We start from the raw sequence: 23,428 nt of genomic DNA, 5'->3' as shown, positions 1-23,428 counted from the left end.
ACCAGGAGACCCGCCGAGTGCCTCGGGCTAGGTAAAGAACTTCCGAGCTGCTGGATGCCACCAGCGAACCACCGGCAGTGCCGCTGTTCTCATCAGGGGCTCGCTCCACGCCAAGGCCCCCTTCTCTATTTTATATTCAACCCACTCGTCTCGTGGCGCCACCCAGAACAAATGCTGCTGAGGACACAAGTCTCCAAAGCGTCTCGGCTCCACTTCAGATTCCGAGCACGTGTCCCCCACACTGTGGGACTGTCTCTGGATTTACCAAAAACTCCCAAACCAGTCAGCAGCGACTCCGGGTTTGAAAGGACTCCAGGCCACCCCTTCCTCTCCAGAATTCAACTGCCCCTTTGTGTTTTTTCGGGGGGGAACTCATAACATTGCAGTTTTAAATAAAAAGACTTTATTTATGAGATAAGATAGCAGCCAACAGTTTAGGACAGCCGGGGGGGAGTTCCTGTCACGTGAGGGCAAGACAAGCACCTTGGAGAATATTTGGCTGAGTCACAAAATTAGCATTTTTAGTCACCTGTAAAGTGCTAAGAAAGCTATTTCTGGTGAGTGCTGGGTGAGTTCTGTCACCACCCAGGAAGCAGAGCTGAGTTCACGGCGAGTGCAGGGATGCACTGGCCCCTTGCGACTGCAACACCCCCGCTGGCTGCAGGCGGCAGAAGCAAACTTGTGCAATGGCAGGCCCTTGGGTGGGGGGGCCTCTCTGTGCCTGTCCCACTCCCAGGAATGGCACAGCCACAGGCCCCGGGACCAGGAGTCACTCAGCACGCACCCTAGAAACAGCGTTCACATCAACAGGTGCCAGAAACAGCATCAAGGAGTCAACGCACACTCGCTACGCATTTCCTGCGAGACGGAGACGTGTCCCGTCCATGCTACTGACGGGGAGAAAATCTGGCGTCGACGCCAGAGTCTGAATGTTGACAGGCACTGAGCATTTTGGTTCAAAGCAAACATTATTTATGAAATGTTACAGTTAATATATTCACTAAAGCATTAGCTGTTAATTTTTAATAGAAAAAATGCAATATAAAAATACTACTTTGTTAAAATATACAATACGCACATCGTCTCACTTTGGAAAACCCAGCTCACGTCAGAAAGCGAGAAACACCCTTGGACTGGTCCCTGTTACCTTTCTTCATGTCACAAATTCTACTCTGGAATTTAAAAGACATACAATATAAATAAAAGTAGTGAATCCGAATCCAGGAAGTTATTTTAAGAATTGTTAATAAATCCCTACGCCACTGAAGACGCTGTATTTTCCCGAGAGCTCTTAGCTCGCCAAGGCCCTAAGTGGCAGGCCCGGCAGGAGGCCTGGAGGGTCGAGCGCTGGCCCGGGGCTGTGGGTGGGAGGCCTGGAGGGTCGAGCGCTGGCCCGGGCTGCGGGTGGGAGGAGGCCTGGAGGGCTCAGCTCTGGCGCTGGGCCGCGGCGGGCGGACCCCCAGGACCACCCCTCGCGCAGCTGCTCCTCTCCCGCCTTCCCCACAAGCGTCGGCCCGGCTCTCGGCGTGAAGGAGGACGCCGGGCAGGGAACGCCACCGTCACGATATTGCACATTTCTTCCCCGAAGGCTGTTGTAAGTTGTCCCCGACCAGTGCGGACGGGGCCGGTCGTCACACGTGCGGCAGGGGGATCTGCCAGACCATGATGGAGGAGGCCAGCTCCTCGGGCCGCTGCTGCCGCGGCCGCCTGCCCACGCGCCGGTGACCCTGGCCTCCGCAGGCCACCAGCACCGAGCTGACCCTGGCCCTCCTGGCTCGCCGCCCTGGCCCGGGCGCGGTGCCCGGGTGCCGCAGGAGGTCGTAGATGATGCTGTCCTCGGACCTGTGCTCCAGGGACCCCGACGACGAAGACAAGTCGCTCTTGTGCGTCATAGAACCCAGCGAACCCCCCAGCCAGACGGCGTCGGGACTGCTGGGGCTCAGGCAGGGCCCGGCCCCCTCGCCGGGGGCCGCATCCTTCGTGTCCTCAGCCTGGGGGTCCGAGCCGGGGGGCGGGCTGTCCTGGGGCTTGTCCTTGTCTGCCTTGGGGACCCCGGTGGCCACGACCAGGAACTTGACGGGCCCGCTGTGGGCGTGGTAGGAGACCATGCCCCTCCCTGCAGGGAGAGAGGGCTCAGCTGTCGCCTGTGTGGGGCAGGGACACGGAAGCCACACGGGGTCCACCCGACCGTCTCCCACGTCCCAGTGACAAAATCCCGCAGAAAACCCTAAAACCTGAATGACAGTCAAAACAAAAACAGCTTCTGAATTATATTCTCGTGGGCTTTTAGTTAATGCAAAGAAAGCTTTCAAAGCGATGGTCTCGAATACAGCCTCAGCTCTAACACGGTCACGGTTCCTTCCCGGGCTCTGCTCGAAGGAAACGCACTTTCCCTAAGTCTTGATTAAAAATTATGCATCTGAAATGTGTCAGTTTTAGCAACAAGGTGCCTAAACTTCCTGCCATTTTTCATAATGAAAGGTTTTTGGGCTTAGGACACACTAATTCTAAGGTTTTATTTATTTTTTTAAATATGTCGTTATTGATTTCAGAGACAGGAAAGGAGAGGGAGAGAGAGAGAAACATCAATGATGAGAGAGTCATTGATCGAGCCCACAACCCGGGCATGTGCCCTGACCGGGAATCGAACCCTGATCGCCTGGATCCTAGGTCGACGCTCAACCACTGAGCCACGCCCAGCCGGGCTAAGGTTTTAATTCTATGTGATGAGATTCATGTTCTCAGTCTTTCTGTGAAACACGGGCCCTGAACACTGACTTCCTAAGGCGGGTGGGTGCAGGTCCCCACAGTCCTGGGGGCGTCACAGGTGAGGTGGCTCAGCCCAGGAAGCACATCCCTGCCCAGCACGCACCCTTGGCTGACATAGGCTCACGGGCCTCACCTACGTCCCACGTTGGCCAAAGCCGACGACTAACTACAGGGTCCTTGGCCGTGGAGAGATGTCATTCCTCACGGGACAGCTGGAAATTCAGAACTCCCATACAGCGGGGCATGGGGGACGTGGTCGGGTGATGGCTGTGGGACAGACCTGACAGCCGGGGAAGGCACCTGAGCCTCACCTGGTGACTGAGCACAGGTGTTCCCTCCTCACCAGCGACACCACGCCCAACAGACACCCCTGGGGAACTGTGCCCACCCGAGGAGAGACCCCACACCTACCACAGCACCTGGGGACGACTCAGCGGGTGGAGCACAGGATGCTGCCCAGCACAGACCGTGGACCAGCCACGTGCACAAGGACGCAGCTCAGAAATCAGGCTGCACCTTGTATGAGGCAGTGACAGAAAATGCAAATACAGGCAACATTAAAACCTGCCTCAGCCCGGCTGGCGTGGCTGAGCATCCCAGAGGCAGCCAGTTCGATGCCCGGTCAGGGCACACGCCAGGTTGCGGGCTCGATCCCCAGCAGGGGGCGTGCAGGAGGCAGCCGATGGACGTTTCTCTCTCATCAATGTTTCTCTCTCTCCCTCTCCCTCCCACTCTCTAAAAATCAATAAAAACATATTTTTTTTAAGAAAAAAAAAAAGCTTGTTTCAAGGCACAAATAGAGCAAATTGGTGGACAGGCGCGAAATCGAGAGCAGCTGTGTGGCTGCAGGGACGGAGCACCGGGCAGGGCTGAGGTCAGCGGGGTCCCCCTGCCCCAACGCGGGGTGCAGGCGGCTGTCTCAGCACCGAGTGCGCTGTGCACATGGGCACAAGTCGTGTACGTATAATGTGTAGATCGTAAGAAATGAGTGAACGAGTCTGAGGTCCTTCATGCCGACATGTGGTCGTGCCTGCTGAGAACTCACCTAAATCACAGACCTCTTTACAACAGGCCCGTTCAAGCTGGGCAGGGACAGAAAGGGGTGCCTGGGTGACAGCTAAGCATTCAAGGTCGACATTAGCAAGAGACTCTAGAAATAGGCCCTTTCTGCACATTTTGGTGAGTTTTCTACAAATATGTTTTCCCTGAGATTTTTTTTTTTTCCTGAATGGCCAATATTACATAAAATTTAAGATCTTGGTCTCACTTAACGTATATAATTAACATTTTTCCGTGATTCACGCCTCTCCACACCCATTATTGTTACTGGGCTGCATTAAGATTCTGAAACAGCAACACGACCATTTTCTCAAACATCTCCCCTAATTTAGACCATTTAGGCGGCTTCCTGCTTTGTGCTGTTAACAAGGAAGCGCTGTGCAAACACCTCTCTGCATTACGCCTCGTGCACAGCTGGGGCTGTTTCCCCTGACAGGTTCCTGAGTAGAAACCCGGCTCTGGACTCAGGAGCACTGTCAGGCTCGGGGTCGAAAAGCCGAGTTACTGTCGAAAAAGACGGAGCCCACGTGACTCCCGCCAGCACGTAAAAGCTGAGGGCGCTTGCATGGCCCGGGCTTCCCTCTTTACAACATAAAGTCCAAAAGGCGTTGTTCTTACTGAGGAAAACTGTATCTGGTCATAGAAACCAACAGGTGGCAATAAAGGTGAATGGTTCTCCCTGGGCACGAACACAGAAATGGGGGCTCCAACGTGGAGAAATATTTAGAATACAAAACGTTACATACTATAACATACACTGAAACACGGTTATGTGTAATATATAAATACTATTATGTGTAACGATCCTACATAGTCTGTAATACTACAAACTATAATACATGTTCTATAATAAAGGAGAGAGAAACAAAAGATCGTTCAAATTAATAGACACAGTCTTTACACTAAAAACCCCCAATAATTTAAATTGTTTAACTGCCAGGATGAGAAAGCGGGACACAGGCGAGGTGCTCGGCGAGGCCACGAGAGGGCCGAAAGCCAGGGAGGAGTCTGCTCACCTGTCACTTTGGGGATGCCCTGCAGGCGAGGGACGGGCAGGGCCACCACGAGTCCCAGGCTGGTGCCAACCATCAGCAGGCCATGGCAGACGAGCAGGCTGGTCACAGACAGCCGCTGTTGCCCTGCAGGGACAGACAGACAGTCTGAGGCCCGTGGGCCAGGTGCCCCATGTGCTGCCTGAAACTACGACAGACCTGGCCCCAGACAGCAAGACTCCCAGGGACCTGCGTCACTGGAGCGCTAACCACGGCCTGCACGTCCGTCACCTGGATGAGAAAGACAGGACCAGACAACGGGAAGGTGCCCTGGGGCAGCCCCTGGGCAGATGCCTGGTGGGGCCCCATCAGCTCTGCCTCACGCGGGCTGGCACCTTCAGAGGTGAATCAAATGCCCTCGATTGTCTCTGCAAACATTTACTTCTGGGTGGTGCAGCGCCAGAGCCCCGAGGCGTATGCGCACACACATGCACGTGCACATACATCAGGCACAAACGAGCACGCGCACATACACGCACACACTTGGGCACATGCACCCAGGCACACACGTGCTTGGGCACTCACACATGAGCACATGTACACGGGCACACACACATGTACACAAGCTGGTTCTGTGCCCGCAGGACACACCTTTGCAGATGACAAACAGTATGTATAAAACTTGACTATTTTCGTTCGGAAGTTCTTTTGAAAGTGATCTTCTATTCCTCATAAATGTGTCACCTGTTTGCGTGTAAACAGGATTTGACTTCTCACCATTCCCAGCTTTGACGTCTGTGCTACATGTTATGAGAATCTGGGAAACTCTGCTACGCCTGGAACTCACTGCCCCCACCCAGGACATAAATCAAAGGAAGCAGGCAGGTCAGGCTGCTGGTTAACACAGGGTTAACTGCTGGTTAACCAGCTGCTGGTTAACCCAGGACGGCAGCAGGAGCCCAGGGGACATGAGCCCACCTCGGGTTGTGTTCCCTAAGTCATAAACAACCTTGCATCTGGTTTAATTTGCTGAATTCCCCTAAGATATTATTGCTGGTATTGAGGGAAATTACACAATAGAAATGTTGACCTTTTGACTTGGTTACATCACCCCTGAAGACATTAGCTCAGGGGGACACTGAGGGCCGATTTAACACAAGGTCTCCGCACTTTCCCCTTAAACATGCCCTTCTCTAAACACTGGACGAGGCAGGAAGCAGCTGGACCCTGAGGTAACTTTCTGGGACTGTCTGGGGCCCGATGGAGCTCCTCCCGGGCAGTTCTGTTCTGACCCTTTGTGACTGAGGCCAGACTGCTGACCACAGGGCGGCGTCCACAACTGCCAGGGGCTTAGTGTGATGCAGTTCACGTCAGAGAGCACAGTCCTCTGAGCACCGACTCCCACGGCGAGGGAAAGGCCAGCTCGGGTCACATGCCCCACGGGAGGCGGGTGTCAGCTGAGGAGGCACAGAGGCCCCCAGGTCACCTCCCAGAAAGGTCCGGCTGTGTTCTCTGGCTGGGGAAGTCTCCATCGCTACGGCCCCTGGAGCTTTACCGTCCAGTGAGAGCTCACAGGACAGTTTCAGGTATTGTTGCCACACAGGTAACAACCCATGTGGGCAACCTCCAGACACCTCCCGACCGAGGGGCAGCCTCTGGGACCCTGGGAGCCCCGCCCAGTCGCCTGGTCCCCAGCTGCAGGGCCTCGCCCAGGGCCTGGCCTGTCAGGCTAAGGATGAGAAATCCTCTGCATCTGTGGCTATAAAATCTCACTTTAATTTGATTCTACACCAATCCAGAGTCACCTGACAAATACAATGTCCCTGCCTTGATGGAACTGAGCGTGTGACACCGTGAGACCGGGTGAAGTCCCATCTCTGCAACCCCCTACCCCGTCTCTGCGCCTCCCCTCCACACTGCCCCCACCCCATCTCCACTCACACCCCTCACCCTCCCCTCACCTCTGCACCCCCCCATCTCCACTCACACCCCTCTCACCCTCCCCTCACCTCTGCACCCCCCCATCTCCACACACACCCCTCTCACCCTCCCCTCACCTCTGCACCCCCCATCTCCACTCACACCCCTCTCACCCTCCCCTCACCTCTGCACCCCCCATCTCCACATCGGGCCCCCATCTCCACATCGGGCCCCCTCTCTGCACCCTCCCATTTCCGCACACCCCCTCACCCTCCCCTCGTCTCCACGCCCTCCGCCCGCAGGGCCCTCCGGCCCGTGCCCGGTCACCTGGCAGCATGTGGTGGACAGGCGTGGCTATGTTGATGTCCTGGAGATGTTTGAGCGTCTCCGTGTGGAACAGGCGCAGCGTGGACCCAGAGGTGAAGGCAATCCAAATGCCCACGCCAGCAACGGCCATGTGAGAGACCACCATGCCCTCCTCCTGGTGGGCCTCCAGCTGGCTCTGGGGGGGCAAGGAGGAGCGATGGGCGGGCACGCGGGGCACTCGGAGCCAGGCTGCCGTGCAGTCTGCTGACACCCGCCCTCTGACCCGCGTGGAGCGCTGGGCCATGCAGGTGTCCTGCCTGAGACGTGTCCTGCTGGAGCCGGAGGCACGGACGGGGCTTTCTCAGGGATCTCAGCCAGGGACCCTCACTCCAAAACCACAGACCCCAAGCAGGTGGGAAACACATTAGCGTCAAACGTTTCTTATTTTACCGCCCCTCCCACCCCAGCAGATCACAGAGCCTCTGGAACTTCACATACTTTCCAGTTACCACGGCTGAGAAAGCTGCACTTCAAACGCCCTTGGCCCTGGGGGTTGCTGGCAAGAGGCGGGAGCAAGAGGAAAGTGGGAGCGAGCAGAGGGACACCCGAGAACCCCAAGTCGCTGCTGCCGAAGGAGGCGACCCATGTCCCGCCGTCCCTCTTCCAGCCCGAGCTGAGCACTGCCCTGCCCTCCCCGAGTCAGCTGAGCGAGGGCTTGACCTCGGCTGGGCCTCAGTCATCAGATCTGTTAACTTGGTTTCTGTTTAACGAGTAGTAAGAATTCTCTTTCTACTGAGAACATTCCCTCTTAGTCACAGGTGAGGTGTGCAGCCTGTATTTCCCAGACCAAATGATTTCTCAGGCCATGCATGGCCCGTGGGCCAGACGTTCCCCACCCCTGGTTTAAAAGAAGAGGGGCTGGCGCCTGGCATCCGCTCCCTTTTCCCACAGGGCAATCGTCTCCCCGCCCTTCCCTGAATAACCCATTTACCCCAGGGTCTGAACGGCCACATGCGTTGGACGCTAACCTCCCACGTGACCTTGGGGCCTGTATGTTCACACTGAGCACAGTCTTTACAATAAACAGTGAACATTACTCCCGGGGTCAGTGGCTAGTCAGGGGTTAGTGGAATTTCCGAGGTAACCCTCTTCCTAAGCAAATCGGGGGACCTTTCTCTCAGCCTCGGGCAGGGCTGCAAGTGTGCTGGGGCGGGAGGCGGACGGCCCTGACCTCCAGCCCTGGGAGGGGACCGGGACCCGTCCGGGGGCACCTCCGCACTCGGCAAGGTCACTGCCAGCCGCTCACCTCCACGGCATGCGCCTCCATGCCGATGACGAAAACCTGACCTCCGGACGCCGCCCACAGGGTGTCCTCCGCCACCAGCAGGCTCCGGACCGGCAGCACGCCCAGCTTGATCACCTTCTGAGGCTCGCAGTCCCAGGACCCATCTGAAGAGGAAATATTTTACTTCATTCACAGTCAGTGGTCTGCACACAGGGGCCGGGAAAGGGGTCCCAGACCATCCTAAACAACAACCACGGCGACGTCTGCAGCTGTGACACTCAGCGTGACTCTGGTGACTCGAGTTCCCCGAGCCCACTGTTTCCACCGGCAACCTGGTGACAAGGCACCGAGCCCCTGGTCAGCAGGCCGTCCCGTCCCCCGCCCAGCCTGGCGCATCCCAGACACAGCGTTCGCCCGAAGCCTCAGTTTCCTCCTCAGCAGAATGGGGACAACGTTGCCTCGAGGCTGTGGTGAGAATTTACCAGGCGACGGTGCGTTTAAGAAGCTCAGCGCAGCACCTGAGCTTTTGGTAAATAAATACCATTATTTACAATGATAAATATATAAAATGATTCCGTCATCATGGAAGGAATTGTACCCAAACCAACTCAGCAAGCTTTTAAATATCCTCATTTCAGCTTTTATTTAAAAATACCCCTTGGTATATGCACCATATTATGGGGAGAAAACGTCTCCACTGAAAATGAGGAACTTGCTCCGTTCCTGAAACGCAGGAAACAGCGAGCATTCTGGGTGGAAATATCGTCAGAGACGCACTGACGGGCTCCACGCTGCGTGTGCTGAGCCCACAGGCGGCGGGAGCGTAAAGCACCATCTAACGCAAGACCCGACGCACCTTTCAAAGGGGCTGAGGGCTTCTGTGGGTCATTAACATCAACTCCTCAATTGCAGACTCACCATCACCTAAGCCATCAGGCCTGGAACGTAACTGAAGGCTAATCTGCGTCGCCTCCGCTCCCCGTGAGGGCAGGCGGCCCCGGTTCCCTCTCTTCCTAGTTCTGGGCCTTTCGCCCAAACCCATCTGAGGATAGTGGCGAGACTGAGACGAGGGATCTGAAGACAGACGAGCTGGGCCGTTTATGAGGCTTTTAGGCTGGGACCCGACATTAATGAAATGCTTTTCCAGACCCGCTCCCCAGGTGTTGCTTTTCCTGCACAGCGCAGGTAAGACCCTCCGCCTGCAACAAGGTCACCTCTCAATTTACTGTGGTCTGGACCCAACCCATGATCAGGGACGGTCTCCCCGAGGAGCTGAGGTTGAAGGTCAAAGGTCAAGGGCACAACAGCCTTCCAGGCACAGGGACCAGCTGGCAGGAGATAACTCCTTGTGTGGGAACGGGCTTGTGTGTTTGAACGACAGACAGAAGCCACATGCCTGGGGCAGAGGGACCAGGAGAAGAGGCAGGTGGCTCTGGAGGGTGGGGAGGTGTCACTGCAGCTCCTGGGGGGCAGGGATGGGATCTCACTCTGGGCACGTGGAATGGGACTGGGTGCTCACGATGGAGGTGGGAGGGGACAGGAGTGGGACTGGGTGCTCACGATGGAGGTGGGAGGGGACAGGACCTGTGACGGAGAAGAGTCAGAGCAGGACACAGAGACAGGAATCAAGAGCATCCCGTGGGCATGGAGGTCACTGGCTGGGGTGAGAGAGGACCGCTGGGAGCAGTAGGTGCTGTGAACACCCCACAGACAGCTGGATGTGGGAGGGGGCAGGAGGGTAGGCCAGGGCTGTTCTGTGAATGGGCCCCACTTGCCTGCTGCAGCCCTAACCCCAGCAGAGTGGTGTGGGGAGGGGCCTGTGGGAGGTGACAGGGTTAGGTGAGGTCATGACGGTGGGGCCACGATGGGACTGGTGCCCTTATCTGAACAGGAGGAGAACAGAGCCCCGGCCACCACATGAGGTCACGGGGAGAAGGCGCTAACTGCAGGTAGGAAGCAGCCTCACCAGACCCTGTACCTGGGGCACCCTGGCCTCAGGCTCCCAGCCCCAGAACCCTGAGAGGGCGTGTCTGTGGGTTAGGGAGAGTCTGTGGCGTGGGCTGTGGCACTGACCCACCCACATGGCCCCTTCACCTTGTGCCTTGGCGTAGACGGCCACGGCCCCATCGACCAGGCCAGCATACAGGCTGCGTGGTGTGCAGGCCAAGCTCATGACCGTGGCCTTGTCGGGGGTGAAGAACTGCTGTAGCCGCACTTTCTTGGCATCAGGGCTGCTTTTGTAGATGGAGATGCTGGAAGAGAACGGTGAGCTGTGGACACACCTGCCCGTGTGCGCGGGGACCCGGCGCCGCTGCTGTAACCGCAGCCTCTCCACGGATGCCCACCCCGCTCCTTCTAGAAACTCGAGCTCAAAGACTTGACCACTTTGACCTTTTACTTGCATTTTAAGGGGAAAGCTGGGGCTGTAAAGAAGCCAGCCCTTCCTATGTCCTGGGCCAGGACCTACCTTCCCTCCTCGGTCCCCAGGCAGACGGTGGGGACGCCCAGCGTGCTCCCAGCCGTGGTCCCGGGCTCCGTGGCAGGGCCAGGCTCCGGGCTCCGCTCTGCGGGGATGTGCACCATGCAGAGGATGCGGGATTCCACGTTGAAGCACTCAATGACTTTGGGGTTGGAGTTGTGGAAAGAGACGATGGCAATCTGGCCCATCTGGCTGGTGCAGCTTCCGATCTGAGCCAGGGGGTCAGGAGGGGGAAAGGAGAGCGTGATGCGTCCACACAGGCGGAAACGGGCACTGTCCGCGAGGACCAGAGCCAAGTTCCCGTTGACAGATGGAGCAGTGTTTACACAATCTGCTAACAGAGTCCCCTTTTCCACGCTAACTAGGTGTGTGTTTTCTCTTAATTTTGATAGCAAGGACAGAGTTTTGATTTTTTTTTTAAAGTCACATTTTATGTGCATTAAAAGTCATATGCCTTGTCCTATACAATGGTATTCACACACCACGTAAAGTCTTACAAAGCAGATGAATATCAGTTTCAGGTAATGTCACACTAGAGTTTACCAGGCATTAGACCTAAGAAAACTGCTTCAAGAGAGGAGGCGGTAAGAATGCCCCAGGTGGGCCGAAGGGTCTAATGGGAAACCCTACACTGACCTGCTGCCGGGCCCCATGATCCCAACCTCCCGTTTGCTGGAGCCCTTGAGACACTCAGCAAAGTCCACTTCCCAATTTAAACTTAATTGCTTTTTAAGTGGGAAAGAGTCAGGTCTTGCTAATAGAGTTAACAGGAAAGGGAGCCGCCGGGTTAGGGTGTGTCCATCTTCACAGATGGTCCTTCCTTTCGGCTGGTTGTGGAAACCTTGTGACACCTTCGATATTCTGTGTTTTCCCTGTGACAAAGGAGCTTCCTGCTTCAACAGCCTGTCAGGGGAAGGAAGACAAACCACAGCCCCGCTCTGGGGACAGGGCTGGGGGTGGCCGTGACCAGGAGAGGAAGCAGGCACCACTTACAGGCCAATTAACAAAAAAATTCCTCCCTTAAAATTCTCAAACCCTGAGGGCAATACGCCTGTCACTTCATTCCAGCTGGCAGGGGAGTTATCAGGTAATCGGGCTGGTCCTCTGGGCCCAGCAGGAGCCCTGCCGAGAGGCAGGACACTGGGGGTTCCAGGGACGGGTCCTCAGGGAGGGGCGCTTCCTGGGGGCCTTCAGGGAGACAGACAGGACACCTCAACACACGCCATGTGAGGAATTCCTCTGGTTTGCACCAACCAGAAGTGTCCGCTGCCATTGCGGCATAACTCAGACGTGTATTTTATTTGGAACAAGTTCACTTTAACTGCTAAGTTTCCGTGTAAAAAGCCAGCCAGGTCTTGGAAAGGTGGGGCATGGACCCATGCAACTGAACCACCCAAATTGAAGAAATAGATAAGTTATGCTCATATTAGTTAAGTTGGTTGTTGGTTGTCTTTGGACTGAATTTAATCTGGCAAAGTTTTAGAGGAGAAAGAAAGAGAAAAACATTTTAATTCTTGAGAATCTGCATCTTTTGCATACGTGAGGAAGCACCCTGTCATGGCCCACGGCTTCCATGTTTATAAACACGTAACCGGGGACACACTGGCAGCTGCAACACTGTTGCACATCCAGGTCATAACCAGGGACACACTGGCAGCTGCAACACTGTTGCACATCCAGGTCATAACCAGGGACACACTGGCAGCTGCAACATTGTTGCACGTCCGGGTCTGCGATTTCCTGTCCCTCTAACCACAGGCTGCATGGAAATAGGTGGAGGCGTCTTACCCACAGGGAGCCCTGGGCTGCGGCTGTCGGGTCCGGCAGGCCCACCGGCCCTGGGTGGGGCTCAGGGTTGTAAGCGGCACATTCGATCTAAGGGGAAGAGAGCTAATCGTTAAACTGTGACAAGGAGGCACCAATGTCATGTCTTAAATGAATGACAGGCTCTGTCCGACATCTGATCAGAGAAGCCCCAGGTTGCTAGTTATCCAGCAATGAAACTGGGGAAGACTAAGGTCTGAGTCTCAGAAATTAACTTTTTAGAAGCAAACTCCTGTGAGCTGCTTTAGTCTTTAGTATTTTATCTCCAGACCCTGGTGCCCACTGGGAAGGGGTCAGGGCCTGTGTCCCAGGCGGGCTTGGCTCCTGGACGGAGGTGGCCAGGCCCCATCCCATTCCCACCCACTGCCTCTCCCTCAGGAAGGGTCCCCCCCAGCCTCTGGGTGTGGGTGTCGCCAGGGACCAAGTAAGAAATAACATTTCTCTGGTTCCTCACAGACACACCGCACGCCTGAGCCCACGCTGGAGGGGCCCGCACTCCACGCAAACGCAAGGCCTCCCACGAATGCTGCCACATACGGGGGCGACGCTGACAGGTGTGATGTGCACCCTCTTCCCGCAAATGCCCAGCACCTGGCCCCATGAGGCAGAGGGGGTGGCCTCACACCACAGGGATCCTGGGTGAGCTCCAAACACGGACCCTAGAGCAGGAGCGGGGGCGCTGACCGGGGACCCGGCGCTGGACGCCGCCCCTTGCTAGTCATTCACTCCCCGCGCCAGACGAGGATAACCCGCCCGTCACCTTGAACTCCTGCTGCTTGGCCACCGTCACCGGCATGTGTCCCACGAGGAGGGGGTGTCTCTCCTTTTTAATCTGGTTTCCATCGTCCTCCACGCAGAACCAGCCCAGGTGGTTGTCCTCCCCTGTTGCGTCGGGAAAGGGGCCAGGGCGGCAGTGAGACAGGGTCGGGGGAACAGCTTGCCCTGTTCCTGCAGCAGGGACCCCCTTCCCTCCAGACGGGCTGCCCGGAAGCTGCCCTGCCTGAGGCAGCACCACGGCCCCCCGTGGCCCCCGTGGCCTCACCACGGGAACACCCAGGGCTTTGTTATTCTTGTTCATTTTTTTTTAAGCAACTGAGATGTTTAAGTTCAGAGATACAGTGAGAAAAGTCCTTTAACACAGACTGAGGTTCCACCACCAAGTGAGCCGTTGGCTCTCAATGGGGACCTAGGAATCCATGGAGAAAAGCGGTGAACTTTCAGGCTCAGCCCGCTCTGCAGAGCGACTATCCGCTGTTTGCTGGGTCACCCTGAGCCTGGCTGGCCAACCCTCAACTGTTCAGGGAGAGAGGAAGGAGCTGGGTCGCCGTCTGCTCCCACGGGCACAGCCCAACACAGGCCCGTCCACAGCCACGGCAGCCGAGCACGGCTCCCACAGCCACTGCTCTTTTGCACTTTATTTTCAGTTAATCTTTTAGTATCGGTGAACGTAACTGCATCTGAAAGAATTCTACACGTGCACACGCCCCCCAGCCCGTGTTCTGAGTAACAGATCCGTGTGTGTGAATCGTGTAAGTGTGCACACCAATACATTTCAACAGTCAGTCTCATATACAGGGTGCGGCAGAAGGAGGTTTACAGTTGTTTGTATGGAAAATAACACAGTAATAACAACAGGAATATATTCTGTTTCCTGTACTCACAACTGTAAACCTACTTTTGCTCTGCCCTGTATATATCAAAAAAGGCCAGGCTAATGGACACAGGAGCAAGAAAATCATGATAAAGCTGCACCTGTCCCTGCTGGACAGGTCAGTCCCACCTGCATTTCCACTCACAGGTGAGGGTGACAGAGTGGAGGCTGAGATGGACCCCGATGTTCCTGCCGTGGGGACTCAGACCGGACGGGACCCAGGGCTGGGCTCCTGGCTTGGGGCCGTTACCTGTGCTGAGCAATCTCAGCTGATGTGAATGTTTTGTTACAGTAACAGTGAGGGCTTTTTCCCCTGCACCCCCTAGGTTATAAACCCCCGATCGATTCCTTGTGCAGGATTAATTTCCCTGGGTAAAAGCGTCTCAGGGGAATGGAGACCACGGTCAAGTCCACCTCCCCAGCCTGACTCTACCTCTTGGGCATCTATTTCGTCATGAGGCAGGGAACTCAGAGGCCTGGGAAACGCACAGGCCCTGCTTGGACGCGTCTCATCCGGGAACGTGCAGCCCTTACCGAGCGCGAGCTTGGCCATCTGCAGGCTGCTGAGCCAGGACTCCTTGATGGCCGGCGTGAAGGTGCTGAACACGGCCGTAAAGAAGGTGGGCCGCCCAGACCTGCAGGAGAACGGAGAGCTCACGTCACAAGTGAGACCCAAGCCCACAAATCCCACGTGCCTGTCCGACGGTCAGCAGCCGAGACGTGTGATGCGACCAGGACCGCGTCCGGGCCGGGGCCGAGGCAGCTCTGCGGTGGGCACTCACTTGTCCTGCTTGCCCGGGAGCTGCAGCTGAACCCGGCAGCCGTCGGCCGCGCGGATCTCCTCCCCCTTCCTCAGGATGAGCCTCTGCAGCCCCGACGTCCAGTCGTGCGCAACGGCCTGGTTCAAGTTCTAGAAGGAACACGCAGCACATTTTGTTTTATTTTGTTTTACTTTTTTGGTTAATCGTCGCCTGAGGGTATTTTTTCCATTGACTTTTAGAGAGAGTGGAAGGGAGGGAGGAGGGGGAGAGGGAGAGACAGACATCGATGTGAGAGACACACTGACTGACTGCCTCCCACACGCACCCTGGCCAGGGCCAGGGAATCAAACCTGCAACCCAGGTTCTGCCCTTGACCAGGAATCAAAACCTCGACCCGTCAGTGCTCTGACACTCTAACCGCTGAGTGAGGGGGGACCGGGGGGGCTGCAGGGAGCGAGGCTGTCTCATGGGAAACTCGTGTCTGATGCGGAGAAAGGGACCCAGGGGTCAGGCCACAGGACGGTGCTGAGCCGTTTCCACAACGGACCCAACACTCGGGTCTGGGAAGGGACAGAAAGTCACACTGACATCGTCCACCCGTCCAAACCCGGCGAGGCACAACCTGCTCGTGTCTGACCGTGGCCGTGACGTGGTCTTGTACCACGTACGGTACCACGTGCTGCCGCCAGTTAGAAACAACCAGAACCTGCAGCCGAGCGGCTCCGGCGGTTACCTGGTAGTGTCCCCGCAGGTCCCCAACGAGCTGCGCGATCTGACCGACCACATTGAGGTCGTGAAGCAGGTTCTGCAGGTCCTGGTACAGCTGCCCGGGCCCCACGTGGACTCTGTCTGCAAAGCACGCACACGGAGGCGGCGGTCTGAGGCCACACTCACGCCAGTGCCCGGGAACAGGGCACGAAACATAAACTCCAGTTAGGTTTGAGTTTTTAAAAAGTAAATATTTTCAAGCATTTAGAAATTTTAACTTTTCTCTTTATTTTGAAATAATTTTAGATTTACAGAGGAGAATTTGCCCTCCCCGACGTTCGAGTCCCCCAGACCTCAGCCCCTCCGGCCACCATGGAAACCGCGTTCACGGGCGCCGTGAGCCCATCAGCACGTCCCCACTGCCGTCCACTCAGGCTCCTCGGCTCCTGAGCTGTGGCTTCTCCGCCTGAAGCCCCGTCTAGGTCAGTTCCTCGGCCCGTCTCTGTCTTTCGTGACCTTGCTGTGTTTGAAGGACGCTGGTGAGTTTTTGAGAACATCTCACGGCCTGGGTTTGTCATCTCTAGTGTGTTTTAGACGTTGTAGCTGCCGTTGCTGCTACTAAGAAGTATCTAGAAACAACGTTTAACCTGAGCCGAACTTCTAGCAACCGGGTCATCCAACATCAGGAGGTGTCCCCAGGGATCCTTCTCTGAAGTCGAACAAATAAAGGCAGAAGGATGGAGCGGGGCCCGCGGTGGGTGGGCGAGGGCAGCCCAGCAACGGCTCCGGGGAGCCGCCCTGCCAGGCTCACATCGTCCCCCCGCCAGCGATGGGCGCGGGGTGAGGACACGGCCTGGGCCACACGCGGACACGGTGGCACCTGAGCTCAGAGCGACACCCGTGCACAGAGTCGGCCCGTCCTCTCGTCCACTTTCTGGGGAAATGCGCTGCCTGAGGCCACGGACTCCAGGTCCAGGCAGGAGAGGGGACCCATCAGGGTGAGCACAGCACCCGTTTCCTGACGGTTGTGTCTCCTCGGGTCTGGCTCACGGCCTTCGCCATGTGCGCGAACACAGCTAGCAGAGCACCGTTCATCACACACACGCTGCGTCCGCTGAGTTTGTCAGCAAAAGTAATGTAATTTTTTTGAAATATGTTTTTACTGATTGTACAGAGAAAGGGAGGGGGAGGGACAGAAACATCCTTGATGAGTCATCGCTCGGGTGCCTCCTGCCCGCCCCCTGCTGGGCATCGAGGAGCCTGCAAACTGGGCATGTGCCCTGACCCGGAATTGAACCGCGACCTCCTGGCTCCTGGGTCGACGCCCAACCACTGAGCCACGCCGGCCAGGCGCTAAAAATATTTTAAATTATGAACATGCTGCGAAGTAAAAGTCAAAGCTGAATTTGGTCACAGAAGCCCTGGGACGGCTGTCGAAGGCACTGCCGTCAATGGCCTAAAATCCTGACAACTGTGGATGGTGGACGGGACCATGCTTGACCATGGGGCCGGTCCCATCCTCAGTGTACGGAGCACGTGTGCTAACAGGAGGACACGGGCGTGTCCAGTGTCAGTATCCCAGACCTGTGTGTCCGCAGACACTGGAGGCTTCGCTGCAGAGCAAGGAAACGTTTTATTCTGCCAGAACCACGGGTTAGAGACGGGATCCGGTGGACGCAGACGCTCAGCCGCCTGGTTTTCGTCACTGAAGGAGACAATCCTACGATTCTTACGTCTCAGGTGTTTTCACAAAAGAAGGAGAAGACTGTCTCCGTGATTGTGTGTCAACTTTTTCTTTCCTTAACAGTATATAACTTAACTGTTTACAAGTAAATGTTTATAGTTTAAAACATTTTTAGCTAATAACACAAATATGTGCTTTTATAAACTTTCAATGGCAAACTACTCAGTGAACACGGCCTCGTGATGACATTACACGTGCGATATTAACTTTTAGTGATTTGCCCACCTCTGTTCTTTATTTTTAAAATTATCACAGGGTAAAAGCAACCCAGTTACTTTTGGTGCTTGAGTTTGGAAATATTTCCTCTTGCTGCTAAACTTCCCTGGGAGTGAGCCACACGTGATGGAGAAAACACCGCGGTTAAGCCAGCGTCTTGAAGGAACAGCCACGTGGGGCAGCTGAGTCAGAGGCGCTGGGTCCGTGGGGTGTTTTCCCGGTTGGGCTCCACCCTCAGACGAGCTTCATCAAGAGTGTGTTGGGGACACAAGCAAGTAGGAAACGGCCACGTGCGTTGTCCAGAGGAACAAAGACCACGTCCACGAGACACATGGGTGTCCCCAACTCAGGTTACACGACACGCCCAGAGGTGAGCGTTTTCCCAAATGTTACTCAGGGTTTAGGAAAGAATTTCCTCTTCTGGCCAAATGTACCTAAGGAGCAAATCTGTGAATGAAAGCTTCTGTTGAGAGATGTCCAGCCCGAGTCCAGCGTCCAGCATGCTGAGTGACGCCCCCGTCCCTGTGCTAACACGGTCACCCCACTTCCACAGGCGCCTCCAGGTTCATTGTCACAAGTTCCCATCTCCTTGGAAACCCCTGCTGCTGAGGAAACACGCGGGGTTGTCAGCCGGATGGAATCCTGGTGGCAGACAAGGGACGACTGTGCGCCCAGGGACTCCTGCTCGGGCGCCCGGCCGCGGGGTGACCGGGTCCTGGGAAATCTCAGGGCCCCAGCCAGGCTCCCACAGACAGTATTGAGGAGGCTGAGCGCGTCCCGGGTGGGGAGGGGCCAGCGCTGGGCTGAATGTGGAGCCCGCGGGTGGGGGGGGGAGACAAGGCAGGCCTGCCCCTCCATCCGGCAGGCCCCAGGCCTCGAGCGAGCGCTCCCTTCCCGAGGTCTGTGTTTTAATTTAGGAAAGTTTGACGTGTTAAAAGGAGAAAATTTATTTCTAATGGAGGGAGAACTGAGAAGGGGACTGTCCGAGACCCTCCACAGAACATGAACCTCCAAGCAGGAATCTCGGGCCGGCCACGTGCACGCGGCTCTCGATATGCAGCCAAGAATATCAGAGGTTCCGCGAGCCCCTGGGACTCCCAGGAGACACCTGGAGTCACCCGGGAAACCAGCGTGATGCCCGCACCCCTGGGTGCTGCTCCAACCAGACTTCCAGGTGAACAGCACACAGCCCCTCCATCCAGGGCGACCAGGGGACAGCGCCTCCTTCCATCCCGAGGCCCTTGCATTGTAAGTCTGCCCGGAAAAGGGCCGCACATTTCGGATCACTAAAGTGTTACTGCTGGCGACGTTCCCGAAAAGTGAGACGGCTCTACACCCAGACCCCAGACGCGGGGCTGTCACCAGGCACAGGCCTCTGAAGCAGCTTCGTATTTTAAAACCACAGCGACCGCCTCTCTGCCTCCCCTCGGGGAGGCCCGGGGCTGGGTTCTGCCGTCACGGCTCAGCCTCCCCGTGCCGAGCTCACTTCTCTTTAAGAACCAGTCTCCTCTCTCCCACGTCACACCTGCTCTTTTTAATTCCCTGTGCTGTTTTCGTTGTTACTTGTGTTTATTTTGGGGGGATCTAAGCTCTTATGGAAAGTGCCCCCGCTCTCTGCCCTCCCCCACTTGCCGGGAGACCTGCCCAAGTCTGTTCCGGGGAAACTGCTCTCATGTCTCCCTCCTGGGGCCTCCTGCTCACAGGCAGACAGTGGATAAAACTCAGCCTGGTTTCACTTGGATAAAAAAAAGGGGGGAAAGTCACGGTCACTATGCTAAGTTCAAAATCTGCCGTCTGAAGGCCCTTTAGGAATCCTGCCCGTGAATGTGACGCGACTGTTGAAGCGTTTCCGAGCATGTGGCCCCTCCTCCCTTCCTCTCACTTTACCTCGTGACGTTCACAGCCAGGGCCACCCCCGGGCTGGAGAGGGACCGTGCGCTGGCCTCAGCAGAGCTGGCCCAAGACCAGACGTGCTGGGCATCAAGTCAGCACCACGCGGGGGCGAGAGCCCGTGTCCTATCTGCCGCGGGAAACGCAGCACTGAGCCAGGACGGGGGGACGGGAGTGGCCCAGATGCCGGGTGCTTCCCCGTGAACCCAGGGGTGCCCACTGCCCACTCCAGGGCATGTCTAAAGGTCAGCACCTGATCCAGCAGGTCAGCCTGTCCACCCGCCTGCGCTGACACCGGTGTCACCCACACATCTACCCGACGGGCTCTGCTTATACTCAGAGGCCGTTCTGTCCGAGGCCACGCCGCCCACGACAGCAAGCACACCAGTAACACGTCACTCACGTGGCTTCGCGTTGGCCACCACGGCCAGGCTCTCGGGGGGGTGCTCGGCCGCGCCCTCGGTGTTGCCGTACTCTATGACCGCCACGTGGCCCAGCGGCACGCTCCACTTCAGCAGGTGCCTCTGGCCGGCCGAGAGCAGCGCGTGGCCGTCCTGGGAGGCGCTGCAACGACAACGTGAGCGACGACGTGAAGCCACGAGGCACCCCCAGATTCTCCAGGGAACCCCGGAGCTGTGGACCCCTCACGCCTCTGGCTGCCTCGGGAACGGGGACCACCCGCTGCAGGAGGCCTCTGATGAGATACGTGGGAGCAGCTCTGTCCTCTGTGTGCTCGAGAGAGCCCGGGAGGACGTGAAAGGACAAACCTCCCAGAGAGCTTTCGGGGACCACGCCGACCGCGGCCTGGTGGCTGAGCGGACGCCGAGCGCCCTGCGCCTGCTGACAGGGAACCCCCTGTGGGGACAGTGGTTCTCTGAGGCTTCAGGTGGGTCAACCCTGAAACTCCTTCTCCACTCCCGGGAGCAGCGCAGCCTGTTGGGTTCGCACGTGTTTCCCCCCCGCGGGGGGTTACTGAGCTTTGCGCACGGGCGGCTGGGACTGAGCGAGAGTCGGCGAGGCCGCTCGCCGCTGAGAAGGGAGCTGGTGGGGCCGACGCGTCCTTACCGGGCGCCGACCGTGACGCACAGCAGCACGTCGTTCAGCATGAACAGCCGCCGCTCTTTGGTTTTGACGACTTCTCCCCGGTCGTTGTACACGGTCTCTATCATATCGTCTGACCGGACGAGGCGTCGGCTTCCGCTGCTGAGAAGCTGAACAACCAAAGTCACGCTGACCCAGCTGCCACGGCCGCGTCGATCAGAGTAAGAGACGAGAAGAGCCCACGACACGCAGGCGGCACCGAAATTTCACGGCATCTCCTTAGGAGACCCACACGCTCCGGTCGCACAAGCGCCGGGGAGCTCAGGAGGCAGCTCGTTTAAACTAAAGTTTCACAGACGGGGTTTCAGTCACTAAACAGCGGCAGGAACACACGTCTGAGGCTCAGAAACACGACTCTGCAAACGAGGGCTTCACCTGCCGTCACCTGTCACCTGCCGTCACCTGTCACCTGCCGTCACCTGTCACCTGCCATCACCTGCTGTCACCTGCTATCACCTGTCACCTACCGTTGCCTGCCGTCACCTGCCATCACCTGTCACCTGCCATCACCTGCCGTCACCTGCTGTCACCTGTCGCCTGCCATCACCTGCTGTCACCTGCCGTCACCTGCTGTCACCTGTCACCTACCGTCGCCTGCTGTCACCTGTCACCTGCCACCACCTGCCGTCGCCTGCTGTCACCTGTCACCTGCCGTCACCTGCCGTCACCTGTCATCACCTGCCGTCACCTGCTGTCACCTGTCACCTACCGTCACCTGTCACCTGCCATCACCTGCCGTCACCTGCCGTTATCTGTCACCTGCCATCGCCTGCCGTCACCTACCGTCACCTGTCACCTGCCATCGCCTGCCGTCACCTGCCGTCACCTGTCACCTACCGTCACCTGCCGTCACCTGCCATCACCTGCCGTCACCTGCCGTCACCTGTCACCTGCCATCGCCTGCCGTCACCTGCTGTCACCTGTCATCGCCTGCCGTCACCTGCTGTCACCTGTCGCCCGTCTATTCCCTCTCCTCACATGACCTTGAATAACTGCTCCTTTCCCCCTGGACTCACCCTGCGGCCGCCCCGCCACCCCCCACGTCCACCCCCATGTCCGCGGGCAGGCTGCAGTGAAAGTGGTTAGCCTGTCGTTTCGCTCTCCCACGGGCAGCACAGCTAAGTCAGCACCTCAGCCCCTTTCGGGGCCTCGTTTTATGTCACGGGGCCCACGGAGCACTGGGGTCCCCGGGGAAGGTGCCTGTGTTCATCGGGTGCCTCACAGACACGTCAGACTCACGGAAACGAGTCAGCCCTGGGAAGTGGGGGCCCTCGGCATGGACGGTCTCCCCTCCTGTTACCACACCGGCCGCCGGGCCCCCCAACCGGCTCGCAGGAAGGCGCCAGCCCACCGTTCACGGGCCCTGAGCTCGCCGCGCCACGCGGCTTTCAACACTCAAGGGCCACAGGGAAGCACGATTTTAAACAACAGCGACTGTCTGCTTAGAAAAATTCCTACACGTCATCTAGAGACTCAAAACTGGCCTGTGCTTAAAACATACGGCAATAAAGTTCCTAAGAGTCAGATCACTGAAGGTCCCATATGGTGGGGAATTACTCCTACTGACGAAAACAAAGTGGTTTGGCAATAGTGAGTATTATATGTAATTATTTAACACGGCTCAATAAATTAACCTCCCGTGGGCCAGGGTAAAGCTACAGATCCGATGTCATCACAGGAAACAATTCTGTGACGTGACGCTGGACAGTCCTGGGAGGGGCCCCCTCCGCTCCGCTCTGCACCCGGGACACAGCGGAGCCCATGCAAGGCCGATACAAATAAATAAAAAACTTAAACTATGTGCATCGTGCTTCACCTGTGAGTAAAATGAAACGCGTTCGAAAGCACACGTGAGCGGAAAGAGTTGCTCTTCACCTTTTTGGGGGTCCCAGGTCCCCTTGAGGACCCGATGAGCCCGTGACCCCGTTTCTGAGGACACACAGACGCTGCGGCTGAAGCAGCGCCCGGGGTCGGGGCCGTGCCCGCGGCTCTCCATCGGCGCCCAGGTAAGAACCCGGCCGGGGAGCTTTCCTTAGTCCCGAAGGTTAGTAGCGAGCGGCCGAAACAGTGACGGCTGGTTAGTAAAAGCAGAAGCCATCTCGGCGCAGACGTGAGTAAAAGCTCCGTCCACCTTGTTCAGGTATCGCTCGTTCACGGCTTTTGCCATTTGCTTGATTTCACAGCGTTGATCGGCGTCTCTCTTTCTCTCGTTTAACTTCTCTGCCAACGTCTCGAGCTCCGTCAGCGCCATCTGCAGGGGCAGCCGGTCGGGGTGTCCTCGGGGCGTGTTCTTCAGCATGTCCTTCAGGGGAGCGAGGCAGAACGGGGGTGACTGCCCGTGTGGGGGACGAGGGTCGTCAGCACCCCCAGGCTGCCAGCCCAGCAGCCACATCTCCCACGCTGCCCACGCAGGGTGACACTGGCATCGCTGCCACTGCGGAAGAATGGACCCCTCGGAACAGCCGCGCTGGGGTCACGGGGCACAGCCACAGCCTTTCTTCCTGTGGCGAGATCCCCCCGCACCCGGGCCTGGCCTGGGGAACGTGCCCCGAGGTAGTCAAAGAACTAACTGTCTAACTCTTAGCTGGCATCCGTCCTCCCCTCGCCACGGCCTGTGACCACCTCCTTCCTGCCACTTCTCGCCCCGCGGACGCCAACGGCGCCGGCACAAACCAACCGCTCGGGAAGGACTTGGCATCGGAGCAAATAAAACACACTTTCTG

The 23,428-nt window shown here is 57.2% G+C and overlaps 1 protein-coding gene across 1 annotated transcript in view; it reads right to left on the bottom strand.

Annotated features, from left to right (window-relative positions):
- Positions 1-382: 382 nt before the first annotated feature.
- The window catches only part of ARHGEF10 (Rho guanine nucleotide exchange factor 10), a 51,459-nt gene continuing 28,413 nt past the window's right edge, over positions 383-23,428 (bottom strand). Inside the window, exons 15-28 of the mRNA XM_081128411.1 lie at positions 22,837-23,007; positions 20,670-20,815; positions 20,008-20,168; positions 15,780-15,895; positions 15,068-15,195; positions 14,820-14,920; positions 13,395-13,516; positions 12,599-12,685; positions 10,799-11,019; positions 10,426-10,583; positions 8,353-8,495; positions 7,068-7,242; positions 4,845-4,967; positions 383-2,116 (exon numbers count right to left, since the gene is read on the bottom strand). Coding sequence (XP_080984537.1) covers positions 1,632-2,116; positions 4,845-4,967; positions 7,068-7,242; positions 8,353-8,495; positions 10,426-10,583; positions 10,799-11,019; positions 12,599-12,685; positions 13,395-13,516; positions 14,820-14,920; positions 15,068-15,195; positions 15,780-15,895; positions 20,008-20,168; positions 20,670-20,815; positions 22,837-23,007 — 2,337 coding nt within the window. The 3' untranslated portion in view covers positions 383-1,631. The remainder of the gene's footprint in view (positions 2,117-4,844; positions 4,968-7,067; positions 7,243-8,352; positions 8,496-10,425; positions 10,584-10,798; positions 11,020-12,598; positions 12,686-13,394; positions 13,517-14,819; positions 14,921-15,067; positions 15,196-15,779; positions 15,896-20,007; positions 20,169-20,669; positions 20,816-22,836; positions 23,008-23,428) is intronic.

The sequence above is a fragment of the Miniopterus schreibersii genome (assembly GCF_964146895.1).
Source record: "Miniopterus schreibersii genome assembly, chromosome: 2".
Lineage (NCBI taxonomy): Eukaryota > Metazoa > Chordata > Mammalia > Chiroptera > Miniopteridae > Miniopterus > Miniopterus schreibersii.
This window is presented reverse-complemented; position numbering and strand designations above follow the sequence as displayed.